The sequence below is a fragment of the Nasonia vitripennis genome, chromosome 4 (genome assembly GCF_009193385.2).
Source record: "Nasonia vitripennis strain AsymCx chromosome 4, Nvit_psr_1.1, whole genome shotgun sequence".
NCBI lineage: Eukaryota > Metazoa > Arthropoda > Insecta > Hymenoptera > Pteromalidae > Nasonia > Nasonia vitripennis.
In genome coordinates, this window is record NC_045760.1 from 9795759 (window position 1) to 9811846 (window position 16088).

Sequence of the window (16088 nt, forward strand, 5' to 3'; positions counted from 1 at the left end):
CATTTATTAAGTCTCTTGGTTTAATCTCGTTTCTGCGTAAACATTCGTTAATTTGCGTTAAATTATGAATATTTTTGAATCGCTTTTATTTAAACATATTCAAATTTTTGATAACACAACTCGCGAATAATTCATCCAAGAATTCGTTTCCAGTATCTCATAAATGTTAATCCATCTTGCAGTTAATGTTTACCTTCAATTCATAAATCAATACCAATTAATTTCCCTTCCATTAAAATATAATCGGAATCGTCTTGAATAAATCAGAACAGATACTTAATTCCCACGCGGAAAAAAATGGTTAGTTGTGATAACGAAGTACTTGGTTGGGATAACCAAATTGCTTGGGAAAATACGCACCAACTATTTTGTTGGTATCATTGACCAAGTAGACTTAGTTAAGAAAAATTGGTAACCATAACCAACTATATTTTTTATCTTAATCAATATATTAGTTCTCATTACTAAAAAAATAGTTAAGTTTGTTAATTATTATTATTTATTTATACATGCAGATTATTTTATAGACCCGTTTACAAGTGTGCTATTATTTTTAACATTTAATTTACATGTATACAATTTTATAATACAATTAATATATCTGAAAAAAATTTCTCCCTTACTGGGGATCGAACTCGGGTCCTTCAAGTCCTAAGGCGGACACTCTGTCGTCGCGCTAGCGATGCAATTGGTAAACAAGACAATTTTTGAAAATATAAGCTGCAACTCGTACTTCAACTAATATCTTGGTAATTACAACAAAAATGTTGGTTGACCCACTATGAAAACAATGATGTACCAGAAAAATTGTTGTCCTTACCAAGTAAATTGGTTAGTAACCTATAAAGTCGTCTTTTTCATTGTAAAAAAGTCGGCTTGGTAAAATTAACCAAGCACTTAGTTCTCATAACCAATTTTTGATTAACCAATTATTACTTGGTTACCACAACTAACCATTTTTTTCCGTGCATTACTATAATCACCTATACCATTAGCAAATCTCTCTTAATTACAAATCAATATCACGTTTCACCTACGTCCAAAACACATATCCGCACTACTACAATTCCTCTTCGAATAGCCCCAATTGTTGACGAAAAAAAGAATTAGAGTCCCCAATACACGAATCGCGTGCTCATCCGGCTTCTGCTTCTTTCATCAGAGCGCGAGCAACGTCACGTGCAGGAAAAAGGAACTAATGAGCGAACCTGCTATACATTCCGTCGAAATGAGGGACGCGTAGCAACTGCTTAAGAATTCTGCCGAATCGCAGAGGCTTAATCCGGTATTAGCTTGTATAAGCTATTTCTCGCCGGCTACGGTGACTATAGAGAAAAAGGTGCGCCTCTCAGCACTTGCACGTACGCGCGGCTCGGATAAATATCGATCGTTAAGCTTGGATGGCTGATCCTTCCGGGATTCTAGTCGAAGCGAGTGCTTTTTAGGAGCGTTTTTTGGGATTTTGGATGCCTTTGAGGTAAAAGCCGCACTTTAGTTTACTATTTGGTTTTATACTCATTTTAAATGCACGTCGAGTAGTTTAGATTGTAAGAGGCAGTCATGGCTGTGAGTATGGTTACATTTTCATGAGGCGAATATATTCTAACTTTACGATACCGTTATCTTCAATGCATAAGGCAATGATAATTCACATCAAAGCCATAGTTACTACGCACAAGATCTCTACTATATTCATCCGGCATCTATACCTAAATCAGAGCTTTCGGTTAGTGCTCAAACGTTTACGACCAAAATCATCGACCAACTACTTCGATAAAAATGATAAGAGCATCTGCGTTTACCACTGTTATACCTAAAAATGATTGAATAAATGACACTCACCATCATGCCTGTAGAGACGGCGATACCGCGGCCGCAGTACGTATTGGGTACGATGTCGCCGAAGCCAACGCTGAGGAAGGTGATGGCGATGAGCCACATGGCGTTGAGCAGGTTCGCGTGCTCCTCGTCATGAAACCTGTCGATATATGCACGCATATGTACATCTCGCTTCAATTCCACTGCTTCCATCGCATCAGTCGGTCTTTGTGCGACGAGCTCGGCATATCAGAAATGCCAGCCCATAGGACCGGCGAAATTAAATTGCTCGAGATTTAAGGGATTCCACGCGATCTTCCGTTTCGGATGCGCTCTCGCGGATCCCGCTAATGTGACGCCTACTGTACACGATACAGCTATAGATGTATCGTGATGAATTGGATCCGCTTCTACTGATGTGCGTTTGATTTGCTTTGAAGGGGAAACTCGGAGACGCGCTTGCGGTTTTCGATCCGAATTTCAATTGTCAATGAGAAGCGACGACTGCTGAAATTGAATCCGGATATCCGAATGCTCGGGGCAATCGAGTTTGTTTAAATTGTCTTGACTCTGTTTCTATTTTTTGATTGCAAACATTATTATGCAATGTTCCTTTAATAGGATTAAAACAAATTAATTATAACGTGTCCCACAGTGTATTACATTAAGCCGACAAATTCATAAAAGAAAATGTAGCCACGCAAGCAAAACGACGTGAAATTAGCTTGATTAAAAAAGCGCCGATCAATGCATATAATATACGTACTCGTATGACGCAGCAGACTAGCAGCGCCAAGGCGGAAGCAGTGAATTAAATTTTTATGCCAAATTTTTATACCGCGCATAACTCAGCCGACTCCGTCCCCGTAATTTAGAGGCATTCTCACAGATCCAATTCCGCTGATGCGAGTGATTTTTTGAGTTTCCCGCGGCGCTGTTACGTGCATAATTTTTCGATTATGAAACTGACGAGGAGCTTGTAAATCGTTAAATTCTAAGCAAAGTCACAGTCGCTGGAATTTTTAACGATCTTGCGAATCACATATCAACGTATTTCACTGTCACTGCGACAATGAGTAAACTCGCCATGATACTCACACAGAGTGTGCAACACCCACAATAAGCGTACAACATTCTGTCGTTTCATAGTTTTGAAAAACGCCCCTGATTTATCACCGCAAAGAATGTCAGTGCGTTATTTTTTTCCGAGGCGCATCGAAGGGTCGACGTCGCGCAAATCAGTACATTATTGGAAATGAAGATATAGGTCATCGCGTGTCATGGTTAAAAAAAGGGCGACTCCTGTTGAATTATTTACCCTTCGTTCGCGCCGATCGCGAATCAATTCCAGTTAAAGCTAAAAAATAAACCTCTCGCTTTGCCGCCTATTCGTCTGTGAATGTATAATGTGGAACGCGAAAACAGAAGCTAACCGACGTAATAAGCGATATTCGAATCCAGTCATGCGGGTGACTCGCGAAGGAATACAGAGCGAATGCGCGAGTGATTCTAATTTTAATATGCCTGGGTTTACGAGTGTGTATATGCGCGAGGCGACGACAACGTCTTTGATGTCGCTCTGATTGCAGATACGAGATGAAAAATGTCGGGCAATTTTTTCGCAAACGCGGGATAACGAATCTTTATGAGCTAAGCAATTTCAAGCGCGTTCAGCTGAGGACGAACGAGTTGTCGGTTTTATCGACGATATTATAAGTTAACGCGTTTTTCTTCATATTATTACGTCATTCATTCTACAATATTGAAACGTCGTTGAGCACCTTTGTATCTCATAATATACATAGATTCTTTCGACACAGGGGGTATTATAATTGCGTACAATTGGTTAATATAAAAATATAGCCGACCTTTCGCATTGTCTGAGCGTCCAAGAGGCGATGATCCACAGCGAGACCATGAAGACCAGCAGCACGGTACCCGGGCATATCGTCATCAATGTCTTCAACACGAATCTCGTGTTGAAGTTGATGCGATTCAAGGCGCCGATGCTCCTAGACGAGGCGTCGGTGAAGAGCTTCGAGTGCAGCAGCATCACTCGGCATATGAGGTAGAGTCTCAGGAACATCGGCAGCGAGAGCGTCACGTCGTAGGGCACCCACTTGGAGCCGATGTCACCGCCCTTATTGGCCAGTTTCGTCGTCCACAGGAAGTAGTACTCGCCTGGGATCGGGTGCACCGCGCAGATCGCCAGCTCGAGCGAGATCTGCGTTATACGTTGCCACGTCATAGCGATCCGCCAGTCATCCGCGCAGTTATCGATCATGAATAACTGCAAATGAGAAATTTATCGTTTGTACAATTCTAATCTGTATGATTGATATCTTTTGTTTTCAAATTTTCCTGGGTACATGGTTTCGCGTTTCAGTGTGTATCGTACCGGGATTGTGTGAAACAGGGAGCTAAAATTCAACACAGATATGTATATGAAGTTGGAATTGCTCTTTTTACGTTACGGCATCTTGTTTTACGATAGGCATCGACGAGTTTTAGCACTTTTCGATCCCTGTAAATTTCACGCGCTGATCTTATTCTCAATTAGGCTTCCGGGGATATACTGAGAGAAGCTTATATATATATATATATATATATATATACACACATCCGCAGCGGTCATTTAATTTTAAAGTCAGCGCTGTTAAGTTTAAAGCCGACCTTCTGTCGCTTGAACGTATATTCTTGTGCACTTATTTCAAGGTTCTATTTCTTATGAATGATCCAAGACTGCAGACATTGTTGAAACAGTTTTTGTCGTTTTGCGTATGTGTACAAAGTTTTCGAAGAAAAGCTCGTTAAATAACCGTTAAGAGAGGCTATGACATTTTCGTCACCTTTTTTTTCATTACAGAGAATACTTTAAAAACAGCTTCGATCCATTATTATCTCTCGCTCGCTGCACACATCACTAGCGACTCCGGCGAAAAATGAACTTTTCCCGCCTCGAAACAAACTACTAGCTCCAACAAGTCGATATAAGAATCAACTAAGCTATCGAAAATGGCTTTGAACTTTCAACTATCCAGAGGAAGAGAGAGCCAGAGAAAACTACCTCCTGTAAGAAGACTTTCGCGAGCGTCCATCCGAGCCACAGCCCCTCGGGATGAGGGAACTGGGAAACACGAGAGAGAGAGAGAGAGAGAGAGAGAGAGAGAGAGAGAGAGCGAGAGAGAGAGAGCGAGAGAGAGCGAGAGAGAGAGAGGTAGAGATAGAGAGGGATATATATATATATATATATACGAACGCGAGCGAGAAAATTGGGCGCGAGAGGATTCGTAGCTAAAGTGACCGAATTAAAACGTAAAGGTCTCTTGAAACTTTACGCTTCTCTCAGGAGGCTATGTAGGTATGCAGCAGCGCTGCTGCTTGTCCGCCGCTTTATTATGGTCCGCCTCGACGACTCGTTGCATTTTTCCTTGCATATTAAAAGAACCTATTTTTCGTTCAAACAACAATAACAGAGATTTGGTCAAAGTCTGATATATTGCATCCGTTTGAAATTCGCATCAGTAAGGCTCGTCGAACAGTCAACCCCAAAATCTTACAGACTGGGCCATTACAACCCACTTAAAGCTGCCCTACTTATATATATATATATATATATATATATATATATATATATATATATATATATATATATATATATATATATATATATATATAAAGAGAGAAAAGAATTTGGCTTTCAGGCGAAGGTTGATCTCGGTCCTCGAGAGTTATTCTGGGCCTTCGCCGCGCGCAGCCGGTGTCAAAGGCTCCTCTTCTCTGCCAACCAGATAAAATACGTCCCTATCCCTCTCTATTTACCTTCGCTCCTCAACCATCGCGGCGGAGGCGGCGATCGCACGAGATTATTGACATTACGCGAGAAATTTTTGAGTCGCCTTCGTATACGGGTCACGTTTCCTTCGTGAGGGATCATCGTAGGGGATATACGTAGATGTATGTGTGTGTGTGTGTGTGAGTGAGGGAGAGAAAAGGTGTATATTTGCTTCGGACATTGATTTATCGGAATCGTGCCGCGGATGAAACTGTAGTTTGAAAGAATGATTTTCGAACTTCGCCGAGTTAGCAAACATGAGGGAGATCTTTCCATTGATATTTTCACTTTGGGGCACCACGCTGCTGATTTGTATTAGGAGGAGGGTTCCACAGTTTTCTTCGAAAGAGGGATATCTCCCTGTTTGCTCGCGCAGCAAAGTCAACAGACTGACTTTGCTGTTCTTTTCTGGAAGGATAATTCTATTATTATTACAACGGATTAACGTCGCTGGCTTGGAATCAGTATAGCTGCAATGATAGATATACAGAGATTGCGTCTACGATGAACAATAGAACGACTGATTTATTTTACAGGCAATCAGAAGCTTCAGTATGTAACCGAGTGGAAGCATGTTTGAAGGGTATTATTTATTCAAAACAGTCGTGTACTTATCTTAAGAGCTTTGATATCATTATTTACTACGAACGTACATGATGACATAAGTATGATGAAAGCGCGTATACATAACCCGAGACCTCAAATTGAATAAATGTTAGCGCTGTTTACACCCAGCTCTCTCTCGCTCTCACATATACGCACGCATTCCACGCGTAAATATGAAAATTGCGAAAACCAATTGTTTTCGCCCGCGAGACTTGTACGTGCACGTTGAGTATAGTTTTGTTGAAAAGAAGATTTAATTTTGATATTATTTGCGGTGCGGAGAAAATTTCCCATGGGGATCTTCGATATTTTTCCGGGTCAACAGGTACGTCGCTTTTAAGGGTTTAGGTCATGTTTTCTTCTGATTTATTACAGATGCCGCGAATTCATTGGGAAGCGTTGGTGAATTTATGCATAACTTTTATTACCGAGAAGTACGTTGCATTTACATTCACGTGCGTATGAATACATTCGTATAAATTGACGTTGCGCTTGCTTATTCCCGCGTATCTGCGAGGTTATTCATACTCTACCGATCACAAAATTGATATACGGTATATACATTCGTGTAACGAAAAATTGCTTCTATGTCACATCGCTTTTGGATCGATACGGATAGTTTCTACACCTCGCGGTCTGATTACGTTCTATACGTAACTACTTGTTGAATAGAGGCGATCATCTATATGCATTTTCCGAAAGTTACAACATCTTGCAACTAAAGTCATTGAAACTGGAAGATCGAAAGTTCAAACCCTCATCAATGTAACGAGCTTTCCAAATCACTTATGATTATTAAAAACTTTTCAAGCTCTCTCGCGCATAGTTTCGATCCGAAGCCGAAAAAGATAAGATCGAAATTCGAAGGGAAAATCTCATTTCCCCTCAGCACATTCGGATCCATTCACCGACTTTCACACTCCCAATGCTTTCATGTCCCATCGTCGTGTTTGCAAAAAAGTTCACTCGTCGCGTTACAATCCTTCCCACTTCTCTCGAAGCTTTTCACCTACACCGTACACAGACACACCGGTTCACACGAAGTAAAATATTTTCGTCAGGGCTGCGCACCTGCGTGTATAGAAACTCTCAGTCGAGCAAATAAGTTCGAGGGAAGCATAGAGGATAGGTATTTCGAGAGAAAAGAGAGAGACATTCAATCCGCGGATCGATCAATCGGAAGCTCTATCTGTCTATCGCGAGCTTCGTCTATCTCGCTTTTTCCAGGGACCGGACCTTGATCGAATTAAAAGGCGCGAAGGTCGCGATTGAGCGACTGAGCGGATGAAGACGCGACTATATGGACGGTTCTAGGGGATTGAGAGGCTGTTTCTTCGAGCTTGATTATGTTTGCTTTTTCAAATGACGTAAGTTGTGATGGATGCTGGTTACTGTGCCGATATTTGAAATATTTTGAGGTCAAGGGAGTAGTGATGATTGGTGAAATCACTTTATTTCGCGAAGCACTTATAGTAGGACGTTAACGCTATAAGAGTATACTGCTAATTATGCACTTGACTATGTATTAATCTACTATAATCCCTCCTTATACGAATCAAAGCCAAAAGAAAAACACTCACGTCGATCATTAGTCGGGCAAACTCCTTTATAACTCACTCAAAATAAACGCAAATTCGTCTCAACTATGTTTACCTAATTCAGCTCCAAACACATCACAAAGACAATATAACGTTATCTTTCTTCCTATCTCTCTCGCCAAACTTTTCACACCCCGAGTATTATTAACGTGAACAAATCACGCGGACACTGTTACAGCGCAGAGGCAAAGTTATACTAACGAAAATTTTGATAAACCATTTTAATTGGATGTGAACGAGCGCGCACAAAGCTTATGCGTTAATCTGTGACAAACAAAATTTTCCCTCGAATAACAAAACTGCCCCTATAACGATAAATTCAGCTTCCGGATCTCATCTCTTTCTTGTCGGCGATACACACCCTCGAGAGAGATTCCGCCGAGTCGGCGTTTTTTTTCCGCCCGGCCATGATAGGGACAAGGGTCCGGCCTTTAACTTTCCTTATACACCGCCACCTTCATCCTCTTACGCTTTTTTCGTCGAGAGCGCTAACATACGCTCCGACAACGAAAAGTGCAGGTGGCAGCAGCACCAGCCGTTTTCTCCCGTCTTTTTTGCGACGAACTCGCGCAAGCCTCGTTTTTCGACATTCTTTTTTTTGTTTCAGCAAGGGGAGGCTTTTGTGGTGGGAAGGGTTGGCGATGTTTTATTTTTTTTTTTTGGTGGAACTTGCGAGTCGGGGAATTTTTTGGTAAGCAGTTTTTGAGGAGGGTTCGTGGATTAGTATCTTTATAGGCTTTTAAAGAGTAAATGGAGCATTGTATGGAAGATGTCGTTTTTCAGGTGGACGTTATCGATTTTCGGACTCACCTGAACTTCCAAAGCGTGGTAAGCAAATATGAGGCCAAGGAGTATCACAGTCGACACAGAGATCAGGGTTTTCAGAGCAGTCGAGTAGAAAGAGGCCTGGAAAAAGAAAATTCTCTTATTAATGTTTTCTAAATATTTTCTCGCAAAGCATAAGGATGAAAAAGTTTTGTGTGATGATTCTACTGATATTCAATAATTTTCGTTAAAACTTTTTTTATTAAATCCATAAATACCCATCGAACATTCGAATTCCCAACTTACACATCCATCTTACTTTTCAACCCTGATTACCCCCAAAGTGTCCATAAATTCTCGCCCCCGCGCTAAGCCCTCCTCCACAAAATCCAAGCAGTATGAAATCATCGCCTCGATTCGAATCTCGCAGATCCACTGCAAAACAAAGGCACTGCGGGTAACATTCATTAGGATTCAATCCATCCGCAGCAGAAGCGGTCGTAAAACCTCAATTCGGCCGATCGTTTTATTGGAAGTGCCACGGCACGTCGTTTTGCGATTTGTCAGGCTCAGGACCCGGGACTCTTTGAAAGCTCTAAACTGGATTGTTACGGCTATTTATAGATTCACGAATCCCGACTGTATGGAGCCACGCGTTTAACGCTCGAAGCTCGACAATAACCAGCGCCGTTGTTTTGTGCGCACCGCATCGTTTGGTTGTATAAGAGCGATGGGGGAAAGCTTTGGAGGGAAGCTGTATTTTTTTGGCGGGGATTTGATTGGTATAATCTTCTCAAGGAGAAGAATTTTTTTATTTTCGTCAGAGTTTTAGTGCCGAAGTTGTAAAAAGTATTTTAAAATTGCATGGTGTGCAAGGGTGGAACTTTTCTTCATACTTCAGAAAACTTGAACCAAGTGAAAAATTACTTTATTTGCGTATTAGAGTATAACTGTGTGCACATTATTATTTCGCGAGAACTGATAGAAAGACATAGGAAATAGAAAAAAAGCGAAAATTCCCTGTGAAAAATGCAGGCGCCGAAGTTGCTCTATCTTTTTTCTTCCAGACATTTTACTCTTGCATTGCATTTGAACGGCCGAAAAATGTGTAAACCACGTCCTTGCGAATAATTGAGCATGGCACGAGCAAGTTTTTCGTATAATTTGCACTAAAAGCTTTGCTGTGCTTCATTAAAGAATGCGCTCCAGATGCGGCTGGATATATATTTTTTTTTCAAGAGGCGAATGCACTGTAGGAAAGAAAAAAAATCTGCGGTATTGAATCGGCCATTAGCAGCCGGCTTTGTCTGTGTGGTATTACAAGGTCAGTTAAATTAAAAACTGAATATATAGCATATGTTCGGGTTATGTATGGCCGTTTAGCGAGATTTGAATTTCGCGCCGTAGCGCGTCGATCGCTGCGGCGAGAGCGGGCGAGCGCATGCGCGCGCCGCCAGGGGCGTCTCCTTTTCGCGCGGGATTGGGGCTCGCGAGCACGTGCCTGTCAGTTCTGACAGCTCCTCCCGAGGAACCGGTCGACTTTTGCATCTTGCAAATAACTTGCGTCTACACCTCTTGTATTTGCGTGCGATTAAAGTCGTCACTCACGTCCTTTTCAGGACGGTCGACTCTACTTGTAATTCCGTGCGTCGCGTATTGTGTTTAGTCATAATTGTGTTTTTCTCTCTCTCTTTATTTGGTCTATCCTAGAGTCACTTTGCATTGTATAATTTCATTATTTCTTCAATAAAGCTATTCGTGTGTCCCGGCTTTTCTCTCCTCTCCGGGAGAGTTTTTACGCCAAGGCAAGTCGTCTTTTTCCCGCGCAATTCATTGTGTTTTTTTTGCGTTTGATTTATTCACCTAACCTTCCCTCACTCATTCCACCATTTTTAGTTTAAACATATATATAGAACTCAGTAGCTTTTCTTCAGCATAACTGAATTTAAAATTGAAACTAGATACATGCTACTTTAGTATCGCTAATTCCCAGGCAATCCAGAGCTCGCAATCGATTAAAATGCCACGTCGGTTCCAAAGCAGAACACACCGGAAGTCGAGCGAAACTTCAGGAATAAAGATAAGGCTGTATCATGACTCTAATCTACACGTGCATAGCAAAGTTCACAGATGCTGCTGCTGTTGCAGGCGTGAGCTGTACGGAAGGCAAAGGAAGAAAAACTCAAGCCTTTGATTCTGAGAAAACAGTGCACACACACACACACACACACACACACACACACACACACACACACATATGTGTATGCATACGGAGGGACTGTCGGCATGGGGGACAGCTCGAGAGGTTAGTTGTCGGGAGGAAAATTCTTGGAGTGGAGTTTGATAGTCGGCGCGTAGATCATTGGGATGTTTGGTTCGTGTTTCACTTGTCTGAGCGCTTAGATCCAGAGACTCGCAGCAGGTGGGAGTCCTTGCTTAGCGAAAAGGAGCGGACAACAGTCGAGGCGGGAGCAGAGGCAGTGCAGGGGGAAGCTGAGCAGACGTACACTCCAGCAACCTTCAATGAGTTTGTCGAGTTCCTCGAAACAAGAGCTCAAACTCTGGGCATGCTTGCTCCTGAGCGACGTGGTGAGAAGCGGCCGGCTCCTCCGTCTAAATCGGTTCAACCTCGTATGATTTTCCATGCTAGCCCTTCGCAGTGTCCTCTCTGTGCTGAGTCCCACGCTCTTATGCGATGTCCTCAGTATAAAGGCAAGAACCCCCAGGATCGCCAGAAGGAAGTCCAACGGTTACGGCTCTGTTTCAACTGCCTGGGACATCATCGAATGAATTCTTGCTCCTCTTCTGGTTGTTGTTCGGTATGCAAGCAGAAGCATCATTCTTCTCTTCACGATTCTATCAGGAGCAGCCAAGATTCAACGTCTGCAGCACCCAAGAGCAACCAAGGGAACCCTGGTAGCGGCTCGGCGGTGGTGCTGCACGCAGCTACGTCCGTGAAGCCTTCAAGGAAGATTCTGCTCGCTACAGCTCGTGTGTTGGTAGTAGGTCCAAAGGGCAAGGGCACGCATATTCGGGCGCTCTTAGATCAAGACTCAGAAGCGTCATTTGTGTCCGAGGCCATTGTGCAGTTATTTGGACTGTCTAAGCGACGTATACATGTGCCATTGTCTGATCTTGGAGCTAGTGCAGCTGGCACTGCTCGTTCGATCGCTCCACTCACTCTTAGATCAGCTGTAGATTCGGGCTTCCAGGTCGAAACTGAGATGTTGGTCCTTTCTAAACTCACGTCGCTTCTTCCTTCCTATGAGGTTAGTGAGGATCTGGCGAAGGAGCAGTTTCCAGACGTCACTCTTGCTGATCCTGAGTTTGCGGTACCGAAGAAGATCGATATGATCTTAGAGGCTGATCTTTATGGTCAGCTACTCCGCTCCGGGGTCAAAAGATCCGCATCGTCGCAACTCGTAGCTCAGAATACGGTGCTTGGTTGGATCATTTCTGGGCCAATGGATGCAGGGATGTCACGGCGGGCGGCAGAAGCTGAGGTTCACCCTCCAGTCCAGGCGCTCCACTGCGCTGTCCAGGATGATTTGGATAAGCAGTTACAGCGGTTTTGGAACCTCGAGGAGATCGTGGCGCCATCCATCAAGCTGAAACCGGAGGATGAGAGATGCGAGAAGATCTTCACAGACACTCACCGGAGGGACGCACAGGGTCGGTTTGTGGTGAATTTTCCTCTGAAATCCGATCTCCCTTCCGTTGCTGCAGAGTCTAGAGGGATAGCTCTTAGTTCTCTTTCCCATTTGCATCGTCGTTTTTCACGTGATTCGAAGCTTGCTGAGAAGTATCGTGAATTCATGGAGATGTACTAGAAGCTAGGGCACATGACACGCGTGCCGCGTTCGGAAATACCCAAGTCTGACGCTAAGTCGAAGGTCTCTCTTTCGATCAAAAACACCCCCCGATCTTGACACAAAACTCAGCTCTTAGTTTGTTGTTTCGCTCATCATCAGTGTCTTCACGGTGGTCCCACGTTGAAATCGAGCATTCTAATGGTGTGGATTTTAGGTAGGAATCGGCTGGTCAAATCGACGATTCGCGCTTGCGTGCCCTGTCAACGGGTTAAGCCTCACTCTGCTCAACAACTTATGGGTGAGCTCCCTGCCGATATAGTGACGAGTAGTAGGGCCTTCTCTCACTCTGGACTTGATTATGCTGGTCCCTTCCAAATCCGGATGGCGAAAGGTCGTGGGAATCGCTCTTTCAAGGGTTACATCGCTCTGTTTGTCTGCTTTGCTACTCGTGCTGTTCACTTAGAGCTCGTTAGTGACTTGACTTCAGCGTCGTTCATCTGTGCGTTCCGTCGTTTTGTAGGGAGACGAGGCATTTGTGCGAATTTGTACAGTGACAACGGTACAAATTTTCAAGGAGCTGATAAGGAACTCAGGAGTATGTTCCAGCGTGCCTCAGATTTTTACAAGGACGTCGGCGCTGTTATTGCCAACGATTGAACCAACTGGACGTTTATTCCTCCTAACGCACCTCATTACGGCGGTTTGTGGGAAGCAGGTGTCAAGTCGGTGAAGCATCACTTGAAGAGGGTTGTCGGCGAACACACTCTCGATTTCGAGGAGTTTTCTACAGTCCTGGTTGAAATCGAAGCCTGTCTCAATTCTCGTCCTCTGGGTGCGTTGAGTGCTGACGTCAACGATCTAAGGGCGCTCGTTCCCTCTCATTTTCTCAATGAAGGAGTCTCTGTGTTACTTCCAGAAGCTGACTGCCCAAAGTTGCCAGAGAATAGGTTGTCTCGATTTCAATTGCTTCAGCGCATCCGAAACAACTTTTGGAAGCGTTGGTTGAGAGAGTATTTACTCCACTTGCAAGAGCGGGAAAAGTGGAGGGATCCGTGCGAGAACTTTGCGGTAGGTCAGCTAGTGCTGGTGAAGGATGATCGGTACCCTCCATCAAAATGGCCATTGGGCAGGGTCGTTGAGGTGCACCCTGGTCCAGATAGTCTAGTGCGAGTCGTCACCATCAAAACAGCCACATCTTCTCTCCGATGACACGTTGTTCGTCTTTGCCCTCTGAGGTTAGAGGAGAAAGCGAAGTGAGCGGTTCTTTTGACCTTCTTAGGGCCTGATTCGTCCGTCGGACGAAGGCGAGCGGAATGTTCGGGTTATGTATGGCCGTTTAGCGAGATTTGAATTTCGCGCCGTAGCGCGTCGATCGCTGCGGCGAGAGCGGGCGAGCGCATGCGCGCGCCGCCAGGGGCGTCTCCTTTTCGCGCGGGATTGGGGCTCGCGAGCACGTGCCTGTCAGTTCTGACAGCTCCTCCCGAGGAACCGGTCGACTTTTGCATCTTGCAAATAACTTGCGTCTACACCTCTTGTATTTGCGTGCGATTAAAGTCGTCACTCACGTCCTTTTCAGGACGGTCGACTCTACTTGTAATTCCGTGCGTCGCGTATTGTGTGCGAATTACGAGCGGTGTGCTGTGTGTGTGTTTTCTTCGTGTGTTGGGACGTCGGCCACGTTCGAGTTTCCTCGGCGTGCCGATCTCCACCCGGCGATCGCTACCTACGCGGCAGGTCTGCCCGTGGTCCAGGATAGGTTCCCTCGAGACGTCGAGGCGTCCTGCGACCGAGGAAGGTGCATCCCACCCACGTGCGGCCAGGGCTTTACGTCGCGCCGTCCACGTTTCGTTCTGCGAACAAGGTAGGAGAGCTCTCCAGCGTGCGAAAGGTACCTCGCGGCGAATTTAGCGTTTAGTCATAATTGCGTTTTTCTCTCTCTCTTTATTTGGTCTATCCTAGAGTCACTTTGCATTGTATAATTTCATTATTTCTTCAATAAAGCTATTCGCTTGTCCCGGTTTTTCTCTCTTCTCCGTGAGAGTTTTTACGCCGAGGCAAGTCGTCTTTTTCCCGCGCAATTCATTGTGTTTTTTTTTTGCGTTTGATTTATTCACCTAACCTTCCCTCACTCATTCCACCATTTTTAGTTTAAACATATATATAGAACTCAGTAGCTTTTCTTCAGCATAACTGAATTTAAAATTGAAACTAGATACATGCTACTTTAGTATCGCTAATTCCCAGGCAATCCAGAGCTCGCAATCGATTAAAATGCCACGTCGGTTCCAAAGCAGAACACACCGGAAGTCGAGCGAAACTTCAGGAATAAAGATAAGGCTGTATCACGACTATCATCTACACGTGCATAGCAAAGTTCACAGATGCTGCTGCTGTTGCAGGCGTGAGCTGTACGGAAGGGAAAGGATGATAAACTCAAGCCTTTGATTCTGAGAAAACAGTGCACAAACACACACACAGAGATATATATATACAGGGTGTTTCATTTTAATCCGACCACGACAAAAAACCATGAAAAAACTAACTTTAACGAAAAATGACCTTAACAAAAGTTGAAGGGGGTAAAGGGGGCCATCGAATGACACAAACACCTATGACCTCGAACTCGATTTTCAAGGTCATTTGAGGGTAATTGTGATTTTTTTAAATAGGAACCTCTATTTTAGACCTTGGAATCGGATAGAACGGAAAAAATTATGTCGCAAAGGATATTTTAAGTTTGCTTTGGTGACCTTGAGAAGGTCAATTCAAGGTCAAATAACAAAAAATCTGCTAAACAGCTGTTTGTCTGGTTTTATTTTACTGATGTCGAAAGATGACCTTGACAAAAGTTGAAGGGAGCAAAAGGGGCCATCTAATGACACCAACACCTTTGACCTTGAACTCGATTTTCAAGGTCGTTTGAAGATCATTGTATTTTTTTAACGGGAACCCCTATTTTTGACCTCGGAATACGGAGCAGCGGAAAAAATTACGTCGGAAATGACATTTCAAGTTTGCCTTAGTGACCTTGAGAAGGTCAATTCAAGGTCAAATAAGACGTATCAGCCTAAGATTGTTTTCCTTTCAATTTTTTCGTAGAATTATCATTTTGTTATTGTAATAAACATTAAGAGAATAATTGACTTAAAATGTGATTATGCTTTGCTGACTTCAAAGCCATTTTGTAAGGTCAAAAGTGCAAAAATGCAATATCAAATGTTATGTGGAGTCCATATTTATATCCTAACTTTAGTGTTGCCCAGGAACAACGACGTGGACGTAATAGGATTGTGTTCCCTTTGGGGTGCTTGATTAGAGTGAGTCTCCTTGCCTCTCACTTTTATTATGTACAGATTTGAATGTAGGTGCCCAAAGACACCACCATTTTTTTGGATTCTATTCAGTTCTTGGGATGTTTTCGTAAGCGAATTTTTATCCTATCTTTAGCGTTACTCAGGAACGACGTGGACACAATTGGCTACTAATTTTCCTCATCGAATTTTGCCTGAATTTATTGTTGAAATAAATAATTTATTTTGTAAAGATGATTTTTCATGTTGAATTTTCCCGCGACTCATTGTTGAAATAGACAATTTTTCTAATAAGAGATCTCTTTTCATATGAATTTATCCTCTACTCATTGTTACACTTAGT

The 16088-nt window shown here is 43.4% G+C and overlaps 1 protein-coding gene across 9 annotated transcripts in view; it reads right to left on the minus strand.

The window, feature by feature from the left end:
* Positions 1 to 16088, minus strand: part of LOC100119646 (small conductance calcium-activated potassium channel protein) — a 152279-nt gene that overhangs the window by 14306 nt on the left and 121885 nt on the right. For all 9 annotated transcript variants that reach the window (XM_031929393.1, XM_031929395.2, XM_031929396.2 and 6 more), the window contains 3 exons: positions 8668 to 8763; positions 3687 to 4108; positions 1843 to 1978 (listed from right to left, as the gene is read on the minus strand). In XM_031929393.1, coding sequence (XP_031785253.1) covers positions 1843 to 1978; positions 3687 to 4108; positions 8668 to 8763 — 654 coding nt within the window. The remainder of the gene's footprint in view (positions 1 to 1842; positions 1979 to 3686; positions 4109 to 8667; positions 8764 to 16088) is intronic.